General features: G+C 45.1%; 2 protein-coding genes across 3 annotated transcripts in view; both read left to right on the forward strand.

Moving 5' to 3' along the window:
* The first annotated feature begins 6399 nt into the window (after positions 1 to 6399).
* On the forward strand, positions 6400 to 10735 carry LOC123361714 (paraneoplastic antigen Ma1 homolog). The gene is made up of 2 exons (XM_045001840.1): positions 6400 to 7624; positions 10548 to 10735. Exons 1-2 carry the CDS (start codon positions 6400 to 6402, stop codon positions 10733 to 10735), a joined length of 1413 nt encoding a protein of 470 aa, XP_044857775.1.
* A 128-nt stretch (positions 10736 to 10863) lies between these two features.
* Positions 10864 to 27269, forward strand: part of UBL3 (ubiquitin like 3) — a 61749-nt gene continuing 45343 nt past the window's right edge. Inside the window, exon 1 of one of the 2 annotated variants that reach the window (XM_045016722.1) lies at positions 10864 to 11724. In XM_045016722.1, the coding sequence (XP_044872657.1) occupies positions 11698 to 11724 (27 nt within the window). In that variant the 5' untranslated portion in view covers positions 10864 to 11697. Of the gene's footprint in view, positions 11725 to 25349; positions 25465 to 27269 lie in introns of those variants that run through there. The other variant, XM_045016730.1, reaches the window with a different exon arrangement.

Raw genomic sequence — 27269 nt, forward strand, 5'->3', positions numbered from 1 at the left:
AGCGCTGCCTCTGCCAAGAACCCGTTCTATACAGCCCGGACTTCCAACGAGGGTTCATTTTACAGACGGACGCCTCCCAGGTGGGGTTGGGCGCAGTTCTGTCTCAAGACATGGAGGGTCAAGATCACCCTTATTGAACTGTTGTTGCCCTGCCCTGCTCTGGAGGGCCAGGGCTTATTGAACTGCGGTTGCCCTGCCCTGCTCCCGAGGGCCAGGGCTTATTGAACTGTTGTTGCCCTGCCCTGCTCTGGAGGGCCAGGGCTTATTGAACTGCGGTTGCCCTGCCCTGCTCCCGAGGGCCAGGGCTTATTGAACTGTTGTTGCCCTGCCCTGCTCTGGAGGGCCAGGGCTTATTGAACTGCGGTTGCCCTGCCCTGCTCCAGAGGGCCAGGGCTTATTGAACTGCGGTTGCCCTGCCCTGCTCTGGAGGGCCAGGGCTTATTGAACTGCTGTTGCCCTGCCCTGCTCCGGAGGGCCAGGGCTTATTGAACTGTTGTTGCCCCGCCCTGCTCCAGAGGGCCAGGGCTTATTGAACTACTGTTCGCCCAGCCCTGCCCCAGAGGGCCTGGGCCTATTTGAACTACTGTCTGCCCAGCCCCTGCTCCAGAGGGCCTGGGCCTATTTGAACTGCTGTTGGCCAGCCCCTGCACCAGAGGGCCTGGCGGTCTAACGTTGTTCCCTGTGACTCCTAAAAGACCAGCAGGAGAACAGAAGGGAGTCGGTGTGGCTCCCCTCCTGCCCGCTGGAGGGTCGAGCCCCGACCAACCGATTACACTGCCCCTGTTTCTTTACCCAGTTACTGCTGACTCTCCTCTGCAGTTTCATACCCCGTTCACCCCGTTTGCCCCCTTCCAACACACGTGTAAAAATAAAGTTAATGGAGCATTGTTATTTAAAAAACTTGTCTTTAATAATGATTTCGCGTTAAAGGGTTGAAACAGGGACGCGGACTGTGGTGGGTAGGGTGTGCAGTGATGCAGAGACCGCTTCTAGACTCTAGGAATGATAGGCTACTGCTCCTACAGCGGTCTCTGGGGGGAGGACGGTTACAGGTGGGTGTGCAGGAAGGGGTGAGGGGTGTAGGCTTTGGGACGGAGTTTGGGTGCAGCCTCTGGGCTGGGGGTGGGGGCGTAGGAAGGGGTGAGGGGTGTGTGGGAAGGGGGAGGAGGCGTAGGGGGTTGCGTGCTGTGGCTGGGGCTGAGGGTTTGGGGCATTGTAGAGGCTCAGGGCTACGGTAGAAGGGCAGGGTGAGGGCAACCTGCCTTGCCATTTGTGGATGGCAGGCGCTAGGACCCTGGGGCAGCAGACAGCATTTCTGCCAGTAGCCGCTCTACTGTCAGGTAGGGACGCAGCACGCGGGGGGGGGGAGACGACACGCCGGGGGAGGGGTGGCAGGTGGGCGCTGGGACCTGCTCCAGGCAGGGAATTGACGGGGCGGGGGGAGACCCGCGTGGGCCAGGGCCCGATCCAGGCAGGGCCGGGGGAGAGACCCACCTCCAAGTATACCTGGAGCAGGGCACCTGCCGCCTATGAACAGAACATTAAAAACACCTCACAGACTGACCAGGGTGCCTAGTGACTGCACTCAGTGAGTAACCTGCTGTTGATCCTGCCCCCATGTCTGTACCCTGCTCATGGTGAATGTCCTATGCAATTACCAAACCCCTCTCCCCCGTTCACAGAAAGTCTTCAGCAAACAAACATGACAGAAACAGTAATTAACAGCAAACTACTTTTAATACTCGACAACACAGTAAAGGTAAGAACTTTTCAAAATGTAGGGACTGTGAACTTTTGGGTAATTTAGCAGTCCGCTTTGGTGCAGTGACAGTTTTCACGGCCCTTGGTGCCCCTCCTTCTTGTTATTCTGGGTGAGGTGGGTATTGGAGTGTGTGGCGGGGGAGGGCGGTTGCAGACACAGTGCAGGGGGGCTCTGTCCTCCTGCCTGCGGTCTTGCAGAACATCGACAAGGCGCCTGAGCGTGTCCGTTTGCTCCCTCAGTAGTCCAAGCAGCGTTTGAGTCGCCTGCTGGTCCTCCTGACGCCATCTGTCCTCCCGTTCACTTTGTGAGCGCTGCTGCTGTGTGATGTTCTCCCTCCACTGGCTCTGCTGGTCCGCCTCTGCTCTGGAGCAGCCCATAAGTTCAGCAAACATCTCGTCCCGTGTTCTTTTCTTACGCCGCCTAATCTGCGCCAGCATCTGTGAGGGGCATGGTGGAGCAGGTCGGGGTACTGTTGAAGCTGTGTGATGGGGAAAAGGGAGTGAATTGCTTACAAAGATAAATTTCCTCAAAAATGAAACATAGTCTACTCATTGTCTGTGAACCAGACCATGGACGGCACCTATCTCATGCTCACTCACTCAGGGAAAGTTCGATTTCTCTGCATTCGCTTTCATTGCCTGGGGTATTGCACTGCAGACCAGACAAGCGGGGCAGGAAAGCTTAATCCGTGGAGCAGCCAGGCATGGTAAGCCAAAGGCTTTTGGCTGCTTAAAAGTCAATGTCCAGCTCTGTCCTCTTGCTGCAGGCAATCCTGAAAGCATAAACTCTGCCCCTGTTCCACCCCCTCGCGGTTTTCCCTTGCAAAAGATCCCTGTATGCTGCCACTCTGTAGCCTCCAGCACGTGGCTCTAAAGTGACGCTTCTTGTTGTTCTAAGGAACAGTGAAGCACTACCAATACTAATAGTACACAAATTACTCTACTTACATGCAGGAGTCTGCGCGCAAGATCACCCTGAGGAGGGTGTCACAGAGAGAGAGAGAGCGCATGCTGAATGAAAGCCAGCACAAGCCAGGGCCCTATGCTGCGATGCTCGTCAAGGCACTGGTCCCGGAGTACCAGCTGAGAGCGTGGCGCGGAAAAGTGTGCTACCTCGGAGCACCCAATAAGCCAGCTCTCCCCAGGAACCTCCTCCATAGGCTTTTCGACTACCTCCAGGAGAGCTTCCTGGAGATCTCCGCGGAAGATGCCTGTTCCATTCCCCTGTATATAGACCTTCTGTTCGCCTAGTCTATTTTCCTGTTCTTTTAAGAAATAAATGTTAACATGTTTAAAGCACTTACCCACTGATCCTTCTCCTGATTCAGGGTCCGTGGTAACGGCTGCGGAGGGTTGGTAGGGGATCTCAGTGAGGGTGATGAAGAGATCCTGGCTGTCGGGGAAATCAGCGTTGGAAGCGCTGTCGACTGCCTCCCCCTCCTCATCTCCTTCCTCATCTTCCCCATCTGCGAACATCGACGAGGAACTGGCCGTCGACACTATCCCTTCGTCAGAGTCCACGCACACTGGTGGGGCAGTGGTGGCAGACCCACCGAGAATGGCATGCAGTGCCTCGTAGAAGCGGCATGTCTGGGGCTGGGCTCCGGAGCATCCGTTTGCCACTTTGATTTTATGGTAGCCTTGTCTCAGCTCCTTGACTTTCACGTGGCACTGCATTGCATCCCGGCTATATCCTCTGTCTGTCATGGCTTTGGAGACCTTCTCGTCGGTCTTCGCATTCCGTTTGTTGGAGCGCAGCTCCGAAAGCACAGACTCATCGCCCCACACACTGATCAGATCCAAGACTTCCCGGTCAGTCCATGCTGGGGACCTCTTTCTATTCTGGGATTGCCTGAACTCCTCTGCTGGAGAGCTCTGCATCGTTGCCGGTGCTGCTGAGCTCGCCCCGATGTCCAACCAGGACATGAGATTCAAAGTGCCCAGACAGGAAAAGGAATTCAAATTTTCCCGGGTCGTTTCCTGTGTGGCTGGTCAGAGCATCCAAGCTCGGACTGCTGTCCAGAGCGTCAACAGAGTGGTGCACTGTGGGATAGCTCCCGGAGCTACTAAGTTCGATTTGCATCCACACCTAGCCTAATTCGACATAGCCATATCGAATTTAGCGCTACTCCCCTCGTCGGGGAGGAGTACAGAATTCGAACTAAAGAGCCCTCTATGTCGAATTAAATGGCTTCCTGGTGTGGACGGGTGCGCGGTTAATTCGAATTAACGCTGCTAAATTCGAATTAAAGTCCTAGTGTGGACCAGGCCTCACAGATATTATGAAGTGCACAGCAAGCAGTAATAACAATGGGAATATTGGTTTCGCTGAGGTCTATCTGAGTCAGTAAACTGTGCCAGCATGCTTTTAAACGTCCAAATGCACATTCTACCACCATTTTGCACTTGCTCAGCCTATAGCTGAACAGCTCCTGACTACTGTCCAAGCTGCCTATGTATGGCTTCATGAGCCATGGCATTAAGGGGTAGGCTGGGTCCCCAAGGATAACTATAGGCATTTCAACATCCCCAACAGTTATTTTCTGGTCTGGGAAGAAAGTCCCTTGCTGCAGCTTTTCAAACAGACCAGAGTTCCTGAAGATGTGAGCATCATGTACCTTTCCCAGCCATCTCACGTTGAAGTTGGTGAAACGTCCCTTGTGATCCACCAGTGCTTGCAGCACTATTGAAAAGTACCTGCGATTTATGTACTTGCTGGCTTGATGCTCCGGTGCCAAGATAGGGATATGGGTTCTGTCTATCGCCCCACCACAATTAGTGAATCCCATTGCAGCAAAGCCATCCATTATGACCTGCACATTTCCCAGACTCACTACCCTTGATATCAGCAGCTCTTTGATTGCATTGGCTACTTGGATCACAGCAGTCCCCATAGTAGATTTGCCCACTCCAAATTGATACCCGACTGACCGGTAGCTGTCTGGCGTTGCAAGCTTCCACAGGGCTATCACCACTCGCTTGTGAAGTGTGAGGGCTGCTCTCATCTTGGTATTCTTGTGCTTCAGAGCAGGGGAAAGCAAGTCACAAAGTTCCATGAAAGTACCCTTACGCATGCGAAAGTTTCGCAGCCACTGGGAATCATCCCAGACATGCAGCACTATGCGGACCCACCACTCTGTGCTTGTTTCCCAGGCCCAGAATCGGCATTCCATGGCATGAACCTGCCCCATTAACACCATGATGTCCACATTGCCAAGGCCCGTACTTTGAGAGAAGTCTGTGTCCATGTCCTCATCACTCTCGTCACTGCGCTGCCGTCGCCTACTCGCCTGCTTTTGCTTTTGCAGGTTCTGGTTCTGCATATACTGCAGGATAATGTGTGTGGTGTTTACAGTGCTCATAATTGCTGCGGTGATCTGAGTGGGCTCCATGATCCCAGTGCTATGGTGTCTGTGCTGAAAAAGGGCACAAAATGATTGTCTGCTGTTGCTCTGATGGAGGGAGCCATGATACTGGGTCCAGCTCCGGCCTGTCCTTCTGGGGCAATTCCCCCTGGCACAGTGCTCCTCCTGGCTCCTGTCCTGGGCTGTCCCCAATGGGGCCTGTCCTGCTCAGGCCTCAGGCAGGTTCTCCCTGCTTCCTTCTCCAGGGCCTGCCGGCTCTCCTCTCCCTCCCTGGAGCTCCAGACCCGCCCCCTGGAGTTTCCCTCCTTTTTTCTTACTCTCCCCCTCCTCCTTGGGAAAAAGATTTAAAGGGGCCATGCTCTCTAGACCCCAAAGGGGTTACACTCTCCCCCCCCCCAAAAGAAATAATCCCAGCGGTGCCTCCAAGGAGAGCCAGCAGGCCCTGGAGAAGGAAGCAGGGAGAACCCGGCTGAGGAGGACAGGCCCGATCGGGGACAGCCCAGGACAGGAGCCAGGAGGAGCACTGTGCCGGGGGGGAATCGCCCCAGAAGGACAGACCAGATCTGGACCCAGTATCACGGCTGCCCAGAGCTGCATGGGGCTGTGAGTACTGGGGCTTGTGACTCTGCATTGGGAACAAGGAGGGAGGTTGTAGCTAGTTAAGTGGGGAGGTGATCACTCTGAGGGGCTTTGCAGAGAGCGGCAGAAGAGGGCACTGGAGGGGTTTGCTGGGGAGAGTTCACTGGCGCCGAAGACGACCAGGAGCACCCAAGACTCACCACTAGACTGGAACTTTGCTCAAGCCTCCTGAACTCTGTGCGCAGACACACTGCTCAATGTCTGCCCTATCAGACTGTGCTACCACTGGGCCTGTGGGGCCTTGGTTTGGATGCAGCCCTGTTTTACAGCTCCCCTTATATTTCCCCTTGTTGTATTTCTCCTCTCATCTCTCTGTAAATAAATACTTCCTTTTGTTATATCATTGTACTTTTCCTGTGAGTGGGTGTGTTCACTCTGCGGGGTTTGGAACAGGTGCCCCTGGGGTGGAAGGGATTTCTCCTGCTGCATTCCTGCGTGCACTGTCTCTTGGCCTGAGCTGCCTGCAGAGCAGACTCCATCTTGGCCATGAGGGCGCTAAAGTTACACTTGGTGGCCCGTACGGGGCATTTTGCAGTACACACACACACCCCTACGTTGCACTCCTTGGACTCTCCTTCACAGAGAAAAGAAACTCCTGAGTGACTTTCATCTCAGTTTAAAAAAAAAAAAAAACATGGAGAGAGGATTATTAGAAGACCTGTGCCGAGGAGCACAAATCCCAGTAACCAAAGCTGTGCTGGTGGCGGGGTTCCCAGAAGAGATGGAACCAAATGAGATTGAGGAGAGCCTAGATGCAGCTGATATACTGGGGAGGGTAAAGGTCCACACCCGTATTTACAACCGCAAAGTGCAGGGCATGGTAGCACTATGTACTCACTCCAAGGAGGCAGATCTTGATAAAGTGCCCAAAGAGGTGCAAGTAGAAGGTATACCCTGGACAATTCTGGGGGCAGAGCAGTTCCCATCTAGTGTGACCATGTCACTTGAGGTGGATTCTTTAGCGCAGAAATTGCAAGCTCTGATGGTGGATGAGAAGCGGACAAGAGAAGAATTAATTTTGGCATTAGGAGGGGCTCCAACACCTACAGCACCCAGCCTGGTGGGATGGGCCAAAGAGCTGGGAAACGCTCTCAAAGATGCATTGAAGCCGGTATATGACAGTGCTCCATACAAGCGGTTACATTCTTTCTCAGGGGTGTCACCTGTACCTTCAGGGGAGGATGATTACGCGGCCTGGAGGGATTTTACGGTGCCACTTGTCCAAGAGTGGGAATGCTCTAATGCTGAGAAGCGGAAACGTGTGCTTGAGAGTCTGAAGAGACCTGCCATGCGACTTATCCGAGCCCTGAAAGACTCACAACCAGCTGCCACAGTGCAAGACTATTTAACCGCTCTTGAAAGTGTCTACGGTGCTACTGACAGCAGTGAAGACCTGTATTATCGTTTCTGCCATACCTATCAAGAGCCCCACGAACGATTGTTGGATTTCATCAGGAGACTAGAGGATTTGCTACAGCAGGTAGTGCAGAAGGAGGGCATCCCCATCAAACGCATTGATTCTGCTAGGTTGGACCAAATCCTTCGGGACACCCGACAAGATGGGTTGATGTTGTGGCGACTGCAGCTGAGGGAGCGGGCCCAAAACCCACCCCCATTCCACAAGCTCATTCGAGAGATACGTGAAGAGGAGGAGCGATTGTTGCAAGTGGATGCAGTGGTGCAGCTGAAGATGGCAGCGAGTCACACCACCACAGTGCTTGGAGAGATGGAAGACACCCCGTCAGTGGCAGCAGCACTGAGAGATTTGACCCGAGAAGTGGCCATGATGAAGGCTCAGGGACATACTGTGCCATCCTCAAGAGGGGAGAGCAGCAGGATGAGTGACAGCCGTCGAGAAGGTTTCTGTTATAACTGTGGAAGAGATGGTCACTATGCCTTGGACTGCCAAAACAAGACAGATCATGCAAGGCTATCTCAGAGATTGCAGCAAACCATTAGGAAGTTTCAGGGAAACACCAACAGGGCTTGGGGAAGGAGCAACCCAAGACCCTTGAAATTCCAAGGCTCCCCAGAAAAAAACACAAAAAGGGGTTACAAGTAAATAAGGTTTTAAAAATGTTTAAGAAGCTTCATTTAAAATTAAATTAAAATGCAGAGCCCCCTGGTCCAGTGGCCAGGACCTGGGCAGTGTGAGTGCCACTGAAAATCAGCTCACATGCCGCCTTCGGCACGCGTGCCATAGGTTGCCTAATACATCTTACATAGGCTGCTCTAATACATCTTAGGCTGGCAGCAGACGGTGCAGTACAACTGCTAGCCATCGTCGTCGTCTCCTGGTTGCTCACCAGAAGATGGTGCAGTACGACTGCCGGCCATCGTCGTCTCCCATTTATGTCCCAGGCACCCCCAGCCGACCTCACCGAAGCCAGCCAGGAGCACACATATCTGCCCAGGCGCCCCGACCGACCTCACCGAGGTTGGCTAAAAGAGCACCCAGGAGACAACGACGATGGCTACCAATCGTATTGCACCGTCTGCTGCCAAAAGGCAATGAGCTCTTTCTGTGTAGCAATGCAGTACGATGTCTGGCAGCACCCAGGAGACATACGGTGACGGTGAGCTGAGTGGGCTCCATGCTTGCCATGGTATGTCGTCTGCACGGGTAACCCAGGAAAAAAGGCAAGAAATGATTTATTGCCATTGTTTTCACAGGGGGTGGTGGGGTTGATGACATTTACCCAGAACCACCAGTGACAATGTTTTTGCCCCATCAGGCATTGGGAGCTCAACCCAGAATTCCAATGGGTGGCGGAGACTATGGGAACTGTGGGATAGCTACCCGTAGTGCAGTGCTCCGGAAGTCAACGCTAGCCTCGGTACTGTGGACGCACTCTGCTGAATTAATGGTCTTAATAATCTTAAGTGGGGACACGCACAATGAACTGTATAAAATTGATTTCTAAAAAATCGACTTCTATAAATTCGACCTAATTTTGTAGTGTAGACATACCCATAGAATCCCTTATGGTTGGTGTTCTGCAATGATCATTATTTTTGTATTTTGAAGTATAACAAAAAGAATAAAAGAGCTCTTTCATGTAAAAACCCACCAGCTTCTCCAAAACTTGAGAATTACCAGAGAGATCAATAAAATCAATGCTCCAACACTATCCTGCTGCTTCCACAAATACCAGTCCTTTTATTATTATTTGTGGTCATGTAGTGCTGGCCCTAGAAGCCCCAGCTGAGGGGTACCATATAAGGTACCATATAAACAGGTAAGGTACCATATAAACAGAGAGAAAGAGTCATTCAGTGAGCTCAGACTAAACAAGCAAGAATGACCAAGGGGAAACAGGCACAGAAAAGTGAAGCGATGTGTTTAAGGTCACACAACGTGACAGCAGGGGAAGCTGGGAATAGAACCCCGATCTCCTATTCATGTGGCCTCTCCACTAGCTCTTTCTTGTAACACTCCTCATTTCCCCCAAAACTCTAGTAATGAGATGGACCTTGCTGCAAGCCATGGAGGTCAACAAATTTGTGCTATTTTGGACCAAGGAGTAGAGAAATGCATTCCAAACTGGAGGACCCATCATGAAGGACATCCTGCTGCAAGTTCCCTCTGCATTATACTGAGAGGGCTCCTGCTCAAATGCCTCCTCTGAACACCAATGCTGTAGTATAGCATGGGCAGAGAGGCAGTCTCTAACTTTCTGAAGTATTGAACTTAGCCATATTTTGATGTGGGTTTACAGGAGACCTATGACCTACAAATTCAGTCTGGTGTCTATAGAGGATAGTGAACCATCCTTAAGGAATCATCTGCTTGATTTTCTTAATATTTTCTTTGACACTTTTACATGAGCAGATATGTGTGTCTATACATCTGCGTCTTGGTTAGACAGTTGGACATCAGTTTTTCCTTTTTAGAGGTGGAATATCTCTTCCACCTGACATTACCTTTACTTAGCCAGGGCTGGGATTCCAAATCAGACAGTGGTAAGGCACAAATTGCCCTACAGCCTTCTTTTAAGAAAATTTGGCCTTGAAGTAAGGACGCATTTGGTGAGGGACTATTTTCCTTTTGAAACTGCAATAAGTCATCATTTCTGCTGTGGGTCCCATCGGAGCTTTTCACTGAAAGAACTACACAGCTTAGAAAGAATGGTCCAGACTAGAAATGACTGATATTTCAGGCTAAAAGAATCTGAGAATTGACAAGTTCAAAGAAGTGCTGTGATACCTGAGACATGTGAACCCGTGGGATAAAGAAATAATTCTCTCCTACTCAGCTGGAAAATGTACAGAAACAAAACATACAACCATATTTTTGTAAATAATATCACCTAAAAGGGCTCCCAGTGGTACTCCAAGTAGCTGTAAAGTACATTACAGCCCACCTCATGAAAACAGTGCAATTTATTTAATATTTACTTGGAGGTATATAATATATAAAGAAAATGAGTGCATTGTTTGTGTGTCACCAAGGCATCTCAGGCACCCTTCATAACCTGCCTTTTTTCATGTCTTATTCGCACCCTGCATTGTAACATGTCATCACTTTCAGTGGCTGTATCTTAGGTTGGTGCCTGGCCCCCAGGCCCGGGCCAAGTTCACAGAAGTTGCACTATGAATACTGAGTGAAATGCAGGATGAGGACTTTGGAAAACTCCATCTGCTTGCGGCCCGGCTGGGTCTGTAAGGAGTTCAGGGAATTGGGTGCCCTGGTGGTGCCAAGCCCTGCAAGTGGCCCAGCTTCCAGCCAGTGGCTCTGGAGAGCAGGGTGACCATTGGGACTGCTGCCCCTGCTGCTCCCAGGGAGGCTCCTAGGCCGGCAGTCCCTTGGGAAGTGTGGGGCCCCCCTGAGCCTGCGGCCTCCTGCCGAAATGCGGGCGAGGCGCCAGTCCCTGCTGGGCCCCTGTGTGCGCCCCCGTGACAACCAGACCAGCGCAGCAGGATGCCGCTCCCCAGGCCCAGCCCCGCCAGCGGCCCGTTCCCAGCCCTAGCAACCGTTGCTGGGGGAGGGCGGTGCTCGACTTTTCCGAGGCTTCCCCCCTCCGCGGCCTACAATCCCCATGGTGCCTCGCGGGGGCTGCCGTACGTGACGCACGGGGGGCGGGGCTCGTCTCTCCCCTGCCGTGTCCCCTTCCCTCGGCTCGGCGGGCGCCATGTTGGCTTGAGAGGAAGATGACAGGCGGCGGCTGCGGGCGCGGGGCAGAGAGCGGATCGCACTGAGACGGCCCCGGCCCACAGCGAGACGAGACAGGGCAGCCAGCCCGGCACTGGGGTCCCCGCCGGGCCGCTGAGGGAGCCGTTGGAGCGGGGCCTGGGGCGGCGGCGATGAGAGCAGAGACCTGAGGCTGCTGCGGGCTGGAGGCGGCTGCCGTTTAAATCCCCCTTGAGGCGCTGCCGCTCTTGGAGCGGCGTGCGGGAGGGCACCCGGGCAGGGGAGAGACGCTGCCCTTCTCCCTCGCCCGCAGACACCGCGCAGGGTGGTCAGCCCCCGCCCCCGGCCCCCTCCCCGCCTCCTGGGAGGGCACAAACTTCAGCCGCTCGCTCCGGCCCCCGGAAGGTCGCCCAGCCTGTCTGGGTCGCCCGCTTTAATGAGGAGGTGACTTGGGCGCAGAGCTATCCCGTGAATCATCCCGTCATTATCGGTCTGGGCTGGAAAAGGAAGAAAAACCCCCGCACGCAATTCATGTCACTGTAGAGCCCTGCCTGGTCCACCTGGCACCGCTGCTGCTGACAAGGATCTGCTGCCACCTCCGGGCTGCTGCTGTGCCCGCTGGAGACCGGCTCCTCTTGGATATTTCCCCCTCAACAAAACAGTCTCCTCGCTGCATATCAGACACTCATAGTAACACTGAACTTACTGCCGCCGAACCGCGCGCGGATCCCTTGCTGGGCGAGCTTGGTATTATTATTTTAATTAAAAAGTTGTTTTAAACCACCAGAGTATAACAGCAAGATGTCCAGCAGTGTCCCAGCTGACATGGTAAGTACCAGGCGCCTTATTTGTTGTCGTTACTACGGACATTGGTTGACTGTCTGTTGGGCGTGTGTTTGGGAGATGAAGACGGAAAAAGGGGGGTGGGGGTTCAGCAAAGAAGGTTAGCAGAAAATGACACTCCTGTCACTTAACGATGTAGGGGACAAAAAGTTCCAGCCTTCTAGGCCTCCCCCCCCCCCCCCCATGTCCAGATACTGCTTTGATTTTTCGTAAGGGAATCAGGGAGCTGCAGTGTCGTCTCGTATGTAGTAAGGCAACTTGGAGAGGTAATCGTCCTTACCTGCACCAGTGAGTAGCTGTCTGCGTCTGTTCATTTTGTGTAGCTGTATTGTTTAACTCTGTGAAGCATTTTTTATTGTAATGTGTGAGGGAGATGCTATACAAAATAAAACTCTACCGGAAACCATTTGTGTCCAAACCATAGCATACTGGAAAGCGTTTATCCTCCAGAACCAGCTGAAATTCGGCCCCATCCTGTCTCTCTGCCCCCCTACCCTCTTTCCCACCAACACTTTGGCATCTAGCATTGATAGGGAGGTAATCTGTTCACTTAATACACGTCAACAGGCAAAAACTCACGCATCTATTTACACAATAGGATCTCTTGTGTACTAGCTGCAATATTGACATTTTTCAAGGGCAGTTGTATTTCTTTTAGTGAACTGTACTTCGACCAGTATAGTTCTCTGTTGACCCCTTTTTGGACCTGCAAGATCAATACATTTAAAACCAGAAAGGTGTATAGATGGGCATATTCTGGTGCTTTGGGGGGGAGGAGGAGGGAGTTCTTGCACTAGTCTTTCAGGTCTGCTAATTAATCTATTTGCAGCATGAATTTTCTGATGTTATATATTGAAAGAAGCTTTTTGAAAGAAGCTGTTAATATATTTTGATATGTTACCTCTTTATTCTTGCAGCAAATCTTTTCCATATATCACTTCATTCTTCATATTTCAAGGTGATTGGTGGTGACTTTGTCTTACAGCAGAAGACATGTCCATGCTTCTGTCATTTGGTGTGAAATTACATTTTGCCTTCATAACCTAGTACTGTAAAAATAATGTAAAGATGGATAGCCCTTGTTTCAGGCATAGTAGATATGCAGTTAATGATGCATATTCATGCTAATCAGGCTGTTGGAATAGTGGTACCATTTGGGAGCTTACTTTCATTGTTTCTTGCAGAGAGTCATTTTGGCTGCTGTAGAAAAACTACATTTTGCCAAAAAAAGAGAAGTAATAAAATAGCCATTGAAATGTTTTAAAATCATTTATGGGTTTTTTTTTCTCTCTCAAATATATTCTGTATATTATGACTTGGAGGATGGGGGGACTGTTGTGTCTCAATCTGAATCCTTTCCACTATAATTTTCAGTCATAATATTATTTAGTGTATGTTTCCTTCCAGGGTCTCCTTAGCCCTGAGGATACGCTGAATAGTCTTCCCTCTTCCCCTCCCTGACTAATGCGTCATATCACAGCAAGTCTTACTCTAGCTGTGGAGGGCTGGATACAAATCTCTTAGCATTGTTTTTGAAATTGGCTGGAGGGGCCTCTAGACAGCAACAGGAAGCACTCTTCTCTCCCCTTTCCATGAGCTGAGCAAATTGCCCCTCCACAGTACTCCTGGACCCTACCTACTTGGTAATCATTGTGCTGGCACTAGACTTCTTGTGCTGAAGACTTGATTTTATATCAATGTACACATTTAAATGATAGAAATAAAAATATTTTAGCTATAAAAACTGTTACATCTTTTAAAAGTAGTAATTATTCTGATGCCATATTGGCACATTGCTAGTAGTAAAGTCTAGGCCTAAAGATATGCCATTTGTTCATAATCAAGAAGATTGTTAGTAGTAGTGATTTTTTGGATATATAGGGATGAAATATCAAATGATAACGTCAGTATCCATTCATTTTAACTGAGGGTATACATTCATGCAGGCTTTTTTAGGACCATTTCGATAGATTTCTGCATTATTTTTTTTTAGCTGCAGTTGTCTTGTCTTAGAAGGCTTGTGGCATATACACTGTGGAAACTTGGGTATTAAGTATAGATAAATTGTTAGAAAGAACATGGGAATATTCATTCTTAGGGCTTGCCTACACTGGAACTTTACAGTGCTGAGACTTTCTCGCTCGGGTGTGAAAAAACAGCGCGCTGAGCGCAGCAAGTTTCCGCGCTGTAAAGCGCCAGTATAGACAGTGCACCAGCGCTGGTAGCCATGCCCCTCGTGGAGGTGGGATTTTTTAGAGTGCCAGGAGAGCTCTCTCCCAGTGCTCTGCTGCGACTACACAAGCCACGTTAAAGTGCTGCTGCAGCAGTGCTTTAACATTGCCAGTGTAGATTAGCCCTTAGTCTCCTATTATCAACAACCTCCTCACCCCAAAAGCTCACATTTTCTAGTAATTGCTGTTTAAACTGATTGTTCCTAAAAGAGAAACATTTATCAGGCTGTCACCTTGTTTATGTTTGTATTTACTGTTGAGTCTTGGTAATTTGCATTTCCCTAATCCACCCACTCCATAATTTGTATGCACAAGCAGGGGTCTTTTCCCAGTTCTCAAGGATTTAATAGTAGTCTGGAGGGATGTCATATTACTAAAATTCATCACATTTACAAAACCTGTTACAAAACACTGAAGTATTATAATAAATAATTAAAGCTAAACTGTATTTGTCAGATAAACGATTTAGTATCTGCTTTTTATTATTTTAATTGCTGCTTTGCAAAATGTAGTAATTTGCAATAGCTCTTCCTATCAGTGGAAATTAGCAATGTTGTGTGTGTGTATATATTCTGAATTTATATAAATCTATGAAAACTGTACAGATTTTTTTGGCTAGTACAGTATTTGAATATGTGCAAAGCTTTGACCTCTTTCTCTTCAGTCACATGTTTGATTGACTTCCTCTAGAATTAGTCTCTTTTTATGGGGCTAAACATTTCAACACATCAGTCCTAAGTGATTAACATGCTAATTCTTTATCATTTGCATTCCATTAACAAAGTAGATTATGACACACCACATTCCAAACATTATTTTATAAGTATGTGTTTCGCTACTATTGTAGCAATACATGCTACTTAAAGGTTATGGCTCCAGTTCTTCAGTGAAACCTGCTAGTGTTGACCTGTGTGCCTGTGTGGCGTTTCATCAACTTAATTAGGACACTAGACATGTGTAGAGGTCAGTGGTAGAAGATTGTATTGCAGGACTTGAGCCTAATTTTGTTTGTTTTTTTCTCATAGTTCCCTGTTGTAGTAAAAGAATATTGGGGGTGGCAGTGACCATAGGGATCATCTGTGAGTATTTCAAACATTTTCACCAGAAAAGTGGCCAGTTTTGCCATGTAGTAGTGGTTGGAAATAGATTGTAGATAACAAGTGATCTGTTTGCAAGTCCTATTTCTTCAGTAAAAATAAAAAGGCACTAAGTGGTTTGTGGATTCATGTAATTAATTTGACTCTACTCTTTTGACTTAATGAAAATATTTAATAGTTTTCTGTTTGAGTTTTGATATAAGCATAGTTGATTGGTTCAGCACAAGCTACTAAAAAAATGGGCTCAATACAGAAGCTATTACTTAAATGAGTAATTCCAGGGATTCCAGTGGGACTGTCACGTGAACCTTGCAGGGCTGTGTCCATGTATCTTGTACTGTTACGACACTCTTCCTTACAAATGTAATTTCTTTTTGAGGACTTCCATCTTTGAAAAGCACCTTTTATGGCTTAGTGTCAAACTGAGTCCTTCCTGCGCCTTCAGACATTACTGAGGGCATGAACAAGGGGGGGAGGGATAGCTCAGTGGTTTGAGCATTGGCCTGCTCAACCCAGGGTTGTGAATTCAATCCTTGAGGAGGCCACTTAGGGATCTGGGGCAAAAATTGGTCCTGCTAGTGAAGGCAGGGGGTTGGACTCGATGACCTTTCGAGGTCCCTTCCAGTTCTAGGAGATTGGTATATCTCCAATTATTAAATTAAAACTCTGTCACCCCTGCATATCCCGGGCCACGCTTTGCATGTCTGCTATGTTACGTTCCATACGTTTCTCTCTCTGGGTAATGTTTGAGGGAAATATTCTTTTTGTTGACCCCTTTTGCATGGGCACCATGTAAACAACAAAACATTTTAAAATTAGGAATTTATAGACTATATTAAATTATTTTATACCGTCTGTTTGAGTCCATATACTAAGACTTAAGCAAAAGACATTATGGTGTGTGGAATGCCTATTTTTAGTAAAACGTAATTAGCATCTTCCCTGCTAGGCACTTAACAGACACAAGACAGGTGCTTTTCGGGCAGAAACCCTATAATCTAAAGGGGTAATGAGGACAGTGGACAAAAGAAGGGAAACAACAACAACAAAACCTGGTTCCAAACTTATTCCACGGTTTTTGAAGGGGTTTATATGTGTGCCTGTACAAGCAATTTCAGGAAGTTAAAAGTAGGGAGCAGGTGTGTGGCACCTGTGAAGTGTGATTTCATGAGACTTGATGGAGAAAACCAGACAGGGATATGGCCTCAGGCAGATGGGGCAGCCTGAAAGAAGGTGCAGTAGGAGAGTGGAAGAAGTACCTGAAGAAGTAGTTGTGTTGCAGTTAAGTTTCAGTATCCATCAACCAGTTTAAAAAATTCTAAATATAAGAATAGTCAAGGAGAATATCAACATAATATGTTGGAAATAAAGTAGCTAAACATATTTGATTTTATTCACAGCATTTCATTTATGGGGACAAAATTCAAAAAGAGGTGCATCTTTGTCCTCTTACCTTATTTATTTTAGTTACCCTTCCTCCTTTTACTTTTTGTAGGCTTTGTGACAGAATCTGAAATCACTTTTCTTATTTTTTAAACTGATTAGATATCAAGTTGACTGTGTTTAACTTTATCAAGGAGAGCTTGAGGGAGTGACTAATAAATGTTATTTCTGTGCATTTTACATCCCCTTCTCCAGTCTGAAGAGTTTAAATATTTATTCATGCTATATTGTGTTCTGTATTTATGGCTAAGAGGGGTGAAAACATTATCTATGTTATCCAGTTTGCAGCCAGGAAGCATTTGGGTATTCTTTCTTTCCTGATGCAGAAGAGAGTGAAACAGATCATAGTGTACCATTTCCTGTGTTGTCGTCTTCCTTTTTTTACTGCCCCTCCTGTGTGTGTGTGTGGGAGGAAGGGGGGGGAATGTGGGGGATGTGGGAGGGGATCAGGATGAAGAAAGCTCCTTTTCTGACTCCCTATATGTTGAACCAGGGTATGTAACATATTGCAGTGTTGCTTTTACAGGGACAAGACATTTCTCCCTGCCTGTCTTCCCACACTCTCCTGTTACCTGCGGCTGTGATCAGGACCATACATGCTCAAAGCTGATGTCACATATATACTAGGCAACCTCTAAAATTATTTGAAAATATTCATACATTCCCCCCGCCCAACAAACAAAACAGAACAACCCATGTATCTAACCAGGTGTACCAGTCATCATTATGATCATTCGTTAGTATGCAGGGCATTTTGTACTCCATGGCAGAATAGGACCAAATTCCACAGTACCCATCCATAACTTTTAGCCAGTGTTAATTTACTCTTTTGCAATAAAATGCCCCATATCTTATTCCCCCACACAAACACAGATCTGTCTCTGTGAAAATAGTTGAAAATTCTGAGATGGAAAATTTATCCAGGGTTATTTTTGAAGATGAGGGTTTTTTTGCCATTCTCTCCAGGTGGCCCAGCTCCTCTCCCTGGGCCTTGGCTCCTATGTTGTTGTTCGAGTTGTTTGGCACAGAGCTTGCTTCCACCATTGTGCAAGGAACTGACAGGGCTTATAGTCTGCTTCATTGGGACATTTCCTCCTGGCATTCTGCTGCACTGTTTTCCAGGCAAGTTAAGTCATCAGCCTATTTTCTGGTTCCCTGTTTCCTGGCTGGAAGCTGGACTCCAGTTCTTGCTCTCCAGCTCCCCGTTGTCTAGTTCCATGAAACAGCGCAGGGAGCACACACTATAATCCAATTAATTTCCCATTTTGGGGATGCTGGGGAGCCAGCGGCAACTGCTGGTAGGTCCTGGAAAGACTGAGAGACGGAAAACAAAAGCTGGGCACCTGGCTGTAGCAAAATGATGAACTCTACATCAACAAATGTTGAATTTTGTATCTCAAAAAATAGCCAAATTCTGCAGCTCTGGAGTCCACAGGGCTCTGCTTGAGATTAATGGGGCAATTCACCGTTCTCAGAGCTATTGTTTTAGTCTCTGTGCAAACTCAGGCAGGTAACAGTGTTGATGCTTTCAAGGTTTTTTCCATGATCACTATGACTCTCTCTCTCTCTCTCTAGATATATATTCTCTTTAGATTCTGGAGCACAGCTCTGTGAAAGGGCTGCAATCTGAGGCTATGGAACGTGGAATACATGGGGCTTACTTGCATCTACACTTGTACCCAGATCTTGTCTGTTTCTATGTTTAAATAAGTTTTAGTGTCAGGTTTGAGGGCTGGAACTATTTTTTCATATATGCTTGTACAGTGCACAGCACAATAGTGTTCCAGTCCTGTCTGCACCCATTGAGCGCTACTGTAAGATAAATGCTAGAAATAATTTGGAGAAACAGTGGAACTGACTATATGCAAAGTGCTGTCAAATACACAAAGTAAATAATCTGCAACAACAACAAAAAAAATCCCCAAACCCAAAAATAAAACCTGTTTTTCCCCACAGAGAAATCCAGCCCCTGAGTCTTAGAGAATTTTTTCTATTTTTTTTTTTTTAAACTTCTGACCTTCTTTCTCGCTCTGAAGAATTTACATTATTCTTGGGAGAGTGGTCTTGCAAGATTCTAGACACTTCTGGAAAGTTCTGGGTAATCTTGCTGGTTCTGTATATAGCTGGCTGGCTCATCTTATTTTTCAGTCTTCTATCTGCACTATTGCATTCACTAGATATTGGCTATTTATTCTAAATTTAGTAACAGTGAAAACTTTTGATTCCATCATTGTAATCTAATCCTAGCCAGGGTGCTGACTTAAATCTAAATTTCAGACCTTTTAGCACGTCTTCAGCTTAGTTTTGGAGTAGTCTCTGGTTTTGGCATCCAAAAATTTTTAAAGATCAACCTATGTCTATGCTATAACAACAACTTGCATTTGATAGGAGTTGCAACCTCTTAGTATGCTAACCACCTCCAGGGTAGCACAAAATGAGCAATTTAAAGAAATGGCTGAAGCATTTTGGCCTGGATATACTTCCCCAAACAAATTTAAAATGACAGGTCCACCACTAGATTCTGCTTGTGATGAAAATGAAGAAATAGTGAAGGAAAAAATTAAAGAACAAGCACTTAAAATTGTAGGGATTGTTGGTCAAATATGAGAAAATTCCTGAAATTGTCTCTAAGCAGCCAAAAGCATTCCTAGTTAATGCTATTGATTCTACATCAGAAAAGAAAATTTGGAGAATAATATTGCTGAAGGGGACTTCCAAGAATATTGGTAAAATTGTGCCAAGGATATCTTTATTTGTTATGCCAATGGAAAAAAGATGAGATCTTCTCAGTTGTAGTAATTCTAAACTTCTGGTGTGTAAGTCTTCAGAAATATTTAAACTTTGTTAAAGAAGTAACATCGAGCCGTCCTAAAGCATGGAGTGAAAATTCAAATATTCTTTGACAGCCACTGTCAGTTTCACAGTTGGTTGGGTGGTTGGTTGATAGAGGAGGATTGATATGCTCTAGTTTGACATTTGCAGTCAGTGGAATCCATGGGCAGGTTCTCTCTAACCTTGCATCTAGTAATCATCATAGATGTGTTTGAAATTTGCACTAAAAAGGATGAGGGTGTTGATCAAAACGTACTATAAATTTTCTCCAAAAAGAGTCTCCACAGAGAGCCACTAAGTTTATAAAAGCATCTGAAAGAGGAGGGAACTTGACACATTGCAAAATGATGACACCACTGATGCAGGATTGGACTCTTTTCAAGTAATTTTTTTCCATAGTTTCTGGCAATGGCAAAGTGGCTTAAAAATAATTTGTCATTGTTGGGTCCACATATCTCTATTTCTTACCTAAAATTCTTTCAGAGATGGATTTCAAAACTTTATGGAAAGCTAGTGGTAGAATCCCATACAATTAATTATCTTTCCAGTTAAGAGATTATTTTGTTCCACAATACAGTTATTATGGAGATAGAAATATATATAAATTGACTGAGTTTGATGTATCCCATTTTTATTAGCCAGGTAATAAAACAGATATAAATAGGACCAGGTCCTGTTCAGCACTGTGCCAGCTTTGTGTTAGTACTCCACCAAAAAAACTTCCCTATACTTCAGTGGGTCCAGCTAAGAAGAGTGTCCATGGCACTCCTACACTGTATGTCTGTCTGTCTGGAATGGACTCTGATTGCTCCTGGTAGCTGTCATCAATTCAAGTACTGTTCAGGCTCATCTGATTTACACCAAAGACCTGGACTTGTGCCGGGACAGCCATAGATTCATGGGGAAACAGTGGTGGCTCTCTTGTTTTAGTGCTATTCAGCTGCAGATCTGGACTTCAATTTGTAATGCCAGTATTTCAGGTATGGATGACCCTGAAAAACTTGGGTCTTCGCTCTTTTGGAAGCTTTCCTATGATCTTTGTTACATCATATTAAGTTATGTAAGATAAGAAATTCTCTGAAATACTTAGATGTAAACGTGGTACCTTTTTAAAAATAAACATAACATGGTGGTTTTTTTTCTTTTTTTGAGATTAAACAGTGAGAAGAGAATGTGTTTTATCTCAAAAGTAATCCCACTTCAGAGTTGGATACTGCAATGTTGGTTAATATCTCCTCTGTGCAGTTAGCATGATGTCCCAGTGCATTGTGGTCTAACAGTCATCTGTGCCACACTAACCTGTTTCTGAACTCTGTAACAAACATTTCAAATGATACTGCTTATAGTCCCTTAGAATACTGACGTATATATTTAATATCGAGATTCCATTATTGTTTATAATAAAAATAAATAGTGGAGATCAATATTTAATCAAGTATGCCTTTCAGAGCTGTGGTATAACTTTAAGATGCTGCTGGTGTGTTGAGCTTGATTAGTTATCCAACAATACCTATTTCCTTGTTACCCTAATGAGCCATCAGCAGAGCACTTCGGTTATTTTAGAACTGTGGCCTTTAAAAAAAAAAAAAAAAAAAAAAAAGTTGATAGTTTCCAATGGAGCTTAAGTACCAGGTTACATTGGCTCAGATATTCTTTTCATAGCATTATGTATTGTATCATGAGTGACTGAGAATGGCTAATAATGAGCTATACAGTATCAAAAAGGTTTAAAATACTGGATGTAATAGGTTTTATTACACATTGGTACTTGGTTGGGCTGGTAGCATGAATGTGACTGTGTTTGGAATAATGTTCAGTGACTTTAGTTGATGTACAGTGTACTAATAAGGGTTGAAGTTTGTATGTCATCTTGGCACTATACGTTTTTTATTTTAGTCTTTACAAAGAAGAATTATGCAGAATAATTAATAGCTGTTGTGAAACCAGGGTGGATAAAAATCAATGTTTTTAAAAAAAAAACTGATTTTTTTTAAATTTAAATCGGATCTTTTGGATTTTTTTGATCAAATGCATCCAGCAATCGTCCCTCCATAATGCCAATTATAATAAACTTCAGAGCTAAGGATGAACCAATCAAGAAATATATGTTTTCTGATGATGCTTTAAAGAAAGTCATATCAGTGAACTGGTGGAAGCCACTTAAACACTTGCATTCAGAGACTGTTGAAGTGATAATCTCACTTTTAACAGCAGTAGCTTCTTCTGTCGGTGCAGAAAGAATATTTTCTTCCTTTGGACTAATTCATTCCAATTGAGAAATGGTTTGGGACCTGAAAAAGCAGGAAAGCTTGTTTTTCTCTTCCAGATTATGAGTAAACAGGGAATTGAAGGTGAATACAACTGAGTTTGCTGCAGAAGCTAATATTTTAAGTTTTTCATGTTGACCTGGCTGATATAGTCAATTTAATTTTTGTTTTTTAAAAATAAACATTTAATTTAACTATTTTAGTTAACAAGAATTTTAACAAAAACAAACCAGATTTTAAAAAACTTGAATGTTTAACTGAATTCAAAAATTCATATGCTTATTTTGTTAAAAGATTATATGTTTGCTGTTTGAAGAAAAAAAATCCAGAATACATAACATTGTTTTAGTTAAATAAAACCATTTAAATGTCTGTCTGGTGATGTTTTCTTCCAAATACAGGATGGCAAAAAATCCTCCAGATATTAATGATTAACCTGTTGAATTGGAGATAGTTCACCTCCCAGTGACATCATAAATATCTGCTTCAATTACCTTTGGCAAATGAAATAACCAAACAATCATTCATTTTCTGATATAGCTGTAAAACTAATCTGAAAAGTTTTCAAAATAAATCACTTAAAAATGTATAGTATGTACCTTCTAAAATTTAAGCCATTTCAGAGAACTAGGTTAAAGAAAAATTGTTTTGACCATGTTAAAAATTTAAGTAATCTTTTTTTGAAAACCACTAGTGCCCCCATGCTTTGGAGCAGGGATTGAAATTTTGGCAGGGAGTTGACCTTTGTGTCAGTGATGTGTCTTTGCCATCCCTGTAAAAATCCACCCAAATTTGGCCAAGTTGCACTTTGTGCATGCTCAGTACAGATTTAATAGAGCTTTGCAGCTAAATTCTTCAGATTCCATCCACACCAAGCATGCTGTAGTCCAGGTTTTCAGCAACCCAGAAACTTCTTAGTTCAGGTACTATATCTTTGCTATCTCTTTACTTTTATAAAGACGACCTGCCCTGTACATGGATTATAGGCTGATCACTGATCAGTCCTTCTATCTGCATATGTTGTTTTGTGTGTGCTTGATTATATAAATTGTTTGAAGTTGTAAAAGTGCGGGACTAAGAATTCTGGGTAGAGCTGAGCCAAGCATAGGCAAGTTAGGTACTTAAAGACTTTCTCAGTTGGTTCTGCCACTTCACATCAGTCCGACCTTCAACACTTTTGCTAGTCTTGGGCATCTTCTGAGCAGAGACAGACAATTGTGACAAATTACTCTGTGTAGTAGCTTTATGATTGTAATAACCAACCATTTGGGATTAGGTTGAAATCAACTAATTTGTTTAATTTCTGACCTGAATGAGATCTATACTTTGACCTTCCATCTCTGAAGATGTGTAGGCATTAACCAACCACCCTTCACAGCCATGACGTATATTTTTTAATATTAAAAGACTATAAAATCATAAACAAATTAGGTCTTTATTGATGATAAACCTGCCATTAGGAGATGTTAATTTTCCCCTTAGCTCCCCCATCCTAAATAATTAGTTTATGATCATAAAAATGTCCTATTTTTCAGTGTATGAAAACAACTGAAAGGAAAAATGCTAAAATCCATAGACATGAGAGAGGAAAGGAAGAGTAGTAAACTATAGAGAGTAATTTCTGGATGGCTGTGTGTGGCGGACTGTTTGTGTATATTTTTGGCCCTTTTTATCCTCCTTAATACTGAAGATACTTTCAAATACCTTGTCATGTCTGAGCAGCAGACTACTGTACCCCTTTCAGGAGTTTGATTTGTCTTTTGTACCCCCAAGTTTTACCTCACTTAAAAACTACTTGCTTATAAAATCAGACAAGTGTCAGAGCACACTATTACAGAAAAATTGCTTACTTTCTTGATTTTTACCATAAAATTATAAAATCAATTAGAATATAAATATTGTACTTACATGTCAATGTATAGTATATAGAGCAGTATAAACAAGTCATTGTATGAAATTTTAGTTTCTGCTGACATCGCTAGTGCTTTTTATGTGGCCAGGGGCGGCTCCAGACCCCAGCACGCCAAGCACGTGCTTGGGGGGCGCTCTGCCAGTCGCCGGGAGGGCGGCAGGCGGCTCCGGTGGACCTCCCGCAGGCATCCCTGCGGAGGGTCCGCTGGTTCTGCGTGGCTTCGGTGGCCGCGCGGGACCAGCGCACCCTCCACAGGCACGCCTGCGGGAGGTCCACCGGAGCCGCGGGACCAGCGACGGGCAGAGCGCCTCCCGCGGCATGCCGCCCTGCTTGGGGCGGCGAAATGTCTAGAGCCACCCCTGTATGTAGCCTGTTGTTAAATATCTAAACGAGTTGATGTATCCTCTGGAAGACATCTGCATACCCCCAGGGGTACACGTACCCCCGGTTGAGAACCATTTTCCTATGTTATTGAATGGGTATACTTGGCTCTTGCCTCAGCATGGGGGAGATGGATTTAATGACCTCTCAACGTCCCTTCCAGCTCTACATTTCTATGATTCTATGAAAGACTGAAAATAAAACATTACAGATATTGTTTACGTTACTGTTTTTTTTGTTTTTGTTCTTTTTTTTGCACTGAGTAGATATTTTATAATAAAATATAATACTATTTTCTAGAAATGGAACCAGTATTGTAAAGGGCTTTATGGCACCTGAAATTTATGTAAATTGAATTGCAACAATACTGAAGTCCACTACTACAGCTAGTAGATTTTCAAGCCCTTGAGTACATTATATAAAAGAGATGATACTTTTATTTCTATTCTACTAAAGAAAATATAATGGATATAAAATACAACAAGGTAATATATAATATGTATAAGACAATTCGCTGTCCCATCACTTAAAAGGGAGCCCCTGTCAGGGTGGAATATGACTGTGTTGTTGGAACAGAATGGCTATCTGGCGTTGTTGGGGTTTTTCTGTTTTTGGATGGAGGTGGAGGTGAAGGTGAATGTTTGGATGATAGTAGGTTATGATTGCCCCAAATAAAGAGGACAACAAATATATCAGCACACTTATAATTACTTCCACTGACCTCTTTTTGATGTCAACATAACAAAGATTCTGCCACCCAGATGCAAATGCTGGTTTAGGCTTAAGATAGATGACCTGGTTTGCGCTACTCTGGTGATGTCCTAAAGGCTGTTGAACAGTGCTGAAGACTGGTGCTTGTCAAGGGGGCAAATACATTAACTTTCCACAGTATTGTATACAGTATTTTAAAAGTTAGGAAATATTATGTTATACTGTAGCACTTGAGATTAATATTGAAGACTTAAAAACACCATGCAACATTGAATGGAGATGGTGGCACTTGTCTTATCTTCATAATAATCAGGTTTCAGTCCCTGATATATGGCTTGATAGGTGTGGCATCACCAGCAGAATGAATGCTGGGATATCATGAAGCTAGACAATGGGATCCATGGATGGAGTGAATGTGGAAAGTCAGCCTGTCAGATCTGAATAAGCAGTACGGTGTCCTGACATGCCCCTTTGCCCTTTTTACTTGAGGCATAAGAAAATAACCCTGAAGTTTTATTTTTTTAATTTGCAAATTCTTTCTGTTGCTGGAAACTGATAGGTAGTAACACTCAGGGTAGGAGATACTCTCTACATATGTACTTATCACACATTCGTATGTTTAGAATATACAGATGTTCAGCTTTGTTTCATCAGTAGAATTCTAAACAGTAGTAAGAAGGACTATTTAAATATACAGTTCAGCTGAACATTTTAAAAGATTATGTTAAGAGGCAGAAGAGAAGCCCAATTTCATAACCTGTGCCGCCATCTGTTAACTACACTACAAGCTTATGTTTCCTTTTGGAAGGGTTTTAGCCAGCTGTTAATTTTGGACTGCTGACTAGATGAGGGTATGCATTTAAGAACAACACAGGACTCACAGGAGGCTTTCTGTGAGTTGACAAAAAGTTTTTTCTGTTTTGATCTGAAATTCCTTTAATTTGTCTACGCTTTTTTATATTCAGTCTTTGCGCAAATAAGAGGAATGTATTTGAAAATTTTCCTCTGCTGCGCTCCCTTCCTCTGGTCTGTGCTTTCATCTTCTCCCACTTAGGTTTGGAACTGCTCCACAGAGGGACTACCCATGCTTAGAGATGTACGTTCCTCCTGAATTCTTTGTGAGGAATGTTGATGTGTTTTGTAGCTGTAACTCACAGTGCATTCGAATTCTATTGACATGTAACCCAAGTAACATTTAGGTCAGTGGTTTTCAAACTTTTTAGGCTGTGTACCCCTTTCCAAATAATGTAGTCTACCACATACCCCCATCTGAGATAGGGTCATAATATATCGATGGTTAGATTGCCAAGTCTTACTAAATAAAATGTGTTGTCTCATGCGTCCCCTAATGAGAGCTTGGGTACCCCATATTGAAAACCACTGATTTAGGTAATCGGTCTGACATTCTTTCTTTCTGATCCGTTGAGATGATGCAGCCATTTGTAACTTTTAGCTAGGAGATAGCTGTGTCATTGTTTTAATTAGAGCTGTACAAATACTGATTTTTTTTTTTGGTTCTCTGGCTTTTTAAAAAAAAATCATTTTGGATCAATCCCAATCAACATTTTTCAGACTTCTTGGCAAATTGAAATTCACTTTGTATAAAAAATGTTCATTGGGCCAGAGAGAGAGAGAGAATGACTTTGTAGGTAGGTGGTTTGGACAGTCACCTGAGAGAGGGGATATGAGAGTCTCTTCTCCAATGAATATTCAGGTATTTTATGCAAAGTGCAGCAGGTTTCAAAAGGAGATCTTGAGAGAGACACACCCAGACTACCCTATAGGTTAGTGGTTAGGGCAAGTTTCCACCCTAGAAAAGGGAATCAAACCTGAGGGCTTGGCTACACTGGAGAGTTACAGCGCTGGTGGAGGCTTTACAGCGCTGCAACTTAGTAACTGTCCACACCTGCAAGGCACATCCAGCACTGCAACTCCCTGGCTGCAGCGCTGGCTGTACACCTGGTCTGGTTGGGGTATAACGAGTGCAGCGCTGGTGATGCAGCGCTGCTCGTCAAGTGTGGCCACACACCAGCGCTGTTATTGGCCTCCAGGGTATTAGGAGATATCCCAGAATGCTTTTAACTAAATTACTCTCTTTGTTTTGTTATGATGCCTCTCTTTGTTTTGTTGTGAACTCGGGGCTCCGGGAGCTGCTTATCTAAAAAACAAACACAGCTCTTGTTTGCTGTGATCAATCTGTAACTGACTGTGAACAATCTAACACTACCTTGCTGTGAATGAGGCAGGCAAGGGAATGAATGTCTACAGCTAGTGTTTGCTTGAGAAGAGAAACAGCAGCGGGGGGGAGGGGGAGAAAGGGAGTCTGTTGGAGCAGCTGCTTATCTGGTCTGCAGGCTATTTGCAGTTAAGAGTGAATGAGGGGTCGAGGAAATGTTCAGATTTTGCAAGGCAGGGAGCTGACACACAGTGTCGGCTCCAAAAATCCACTCTCTCTTTCTCCCCTGCTCCCGGTCACACTCCACCCCACCCCCCTCTTTTGAAAAGCACGTTGCTGCCACTTGAACGCTGGGATAGCTGCCCATAATGAACCACTCCCAACAGCGCTGCAAATGCTGCAAATGTGGCCACACTGCAGCGCTGGTAGCTGTGAGTGTGGCCACACACCAGCGCTTTCCCTACACAGCTGTACGAACAC

The sequence above is a fragment of the Mauremys mutica genome, chromosome 1, assembly GCF_020497125.1.
Source record: "Mauremys mutica isolate MM-2020 ecotype Southern chromosome 1, ASM2049712v1, whole genome shotgun sequence".
NCBI lineage: Eukaryota > Metazoa > Chordata > Testudines > Geoemydidae > Mauremys > Mauremys mutica.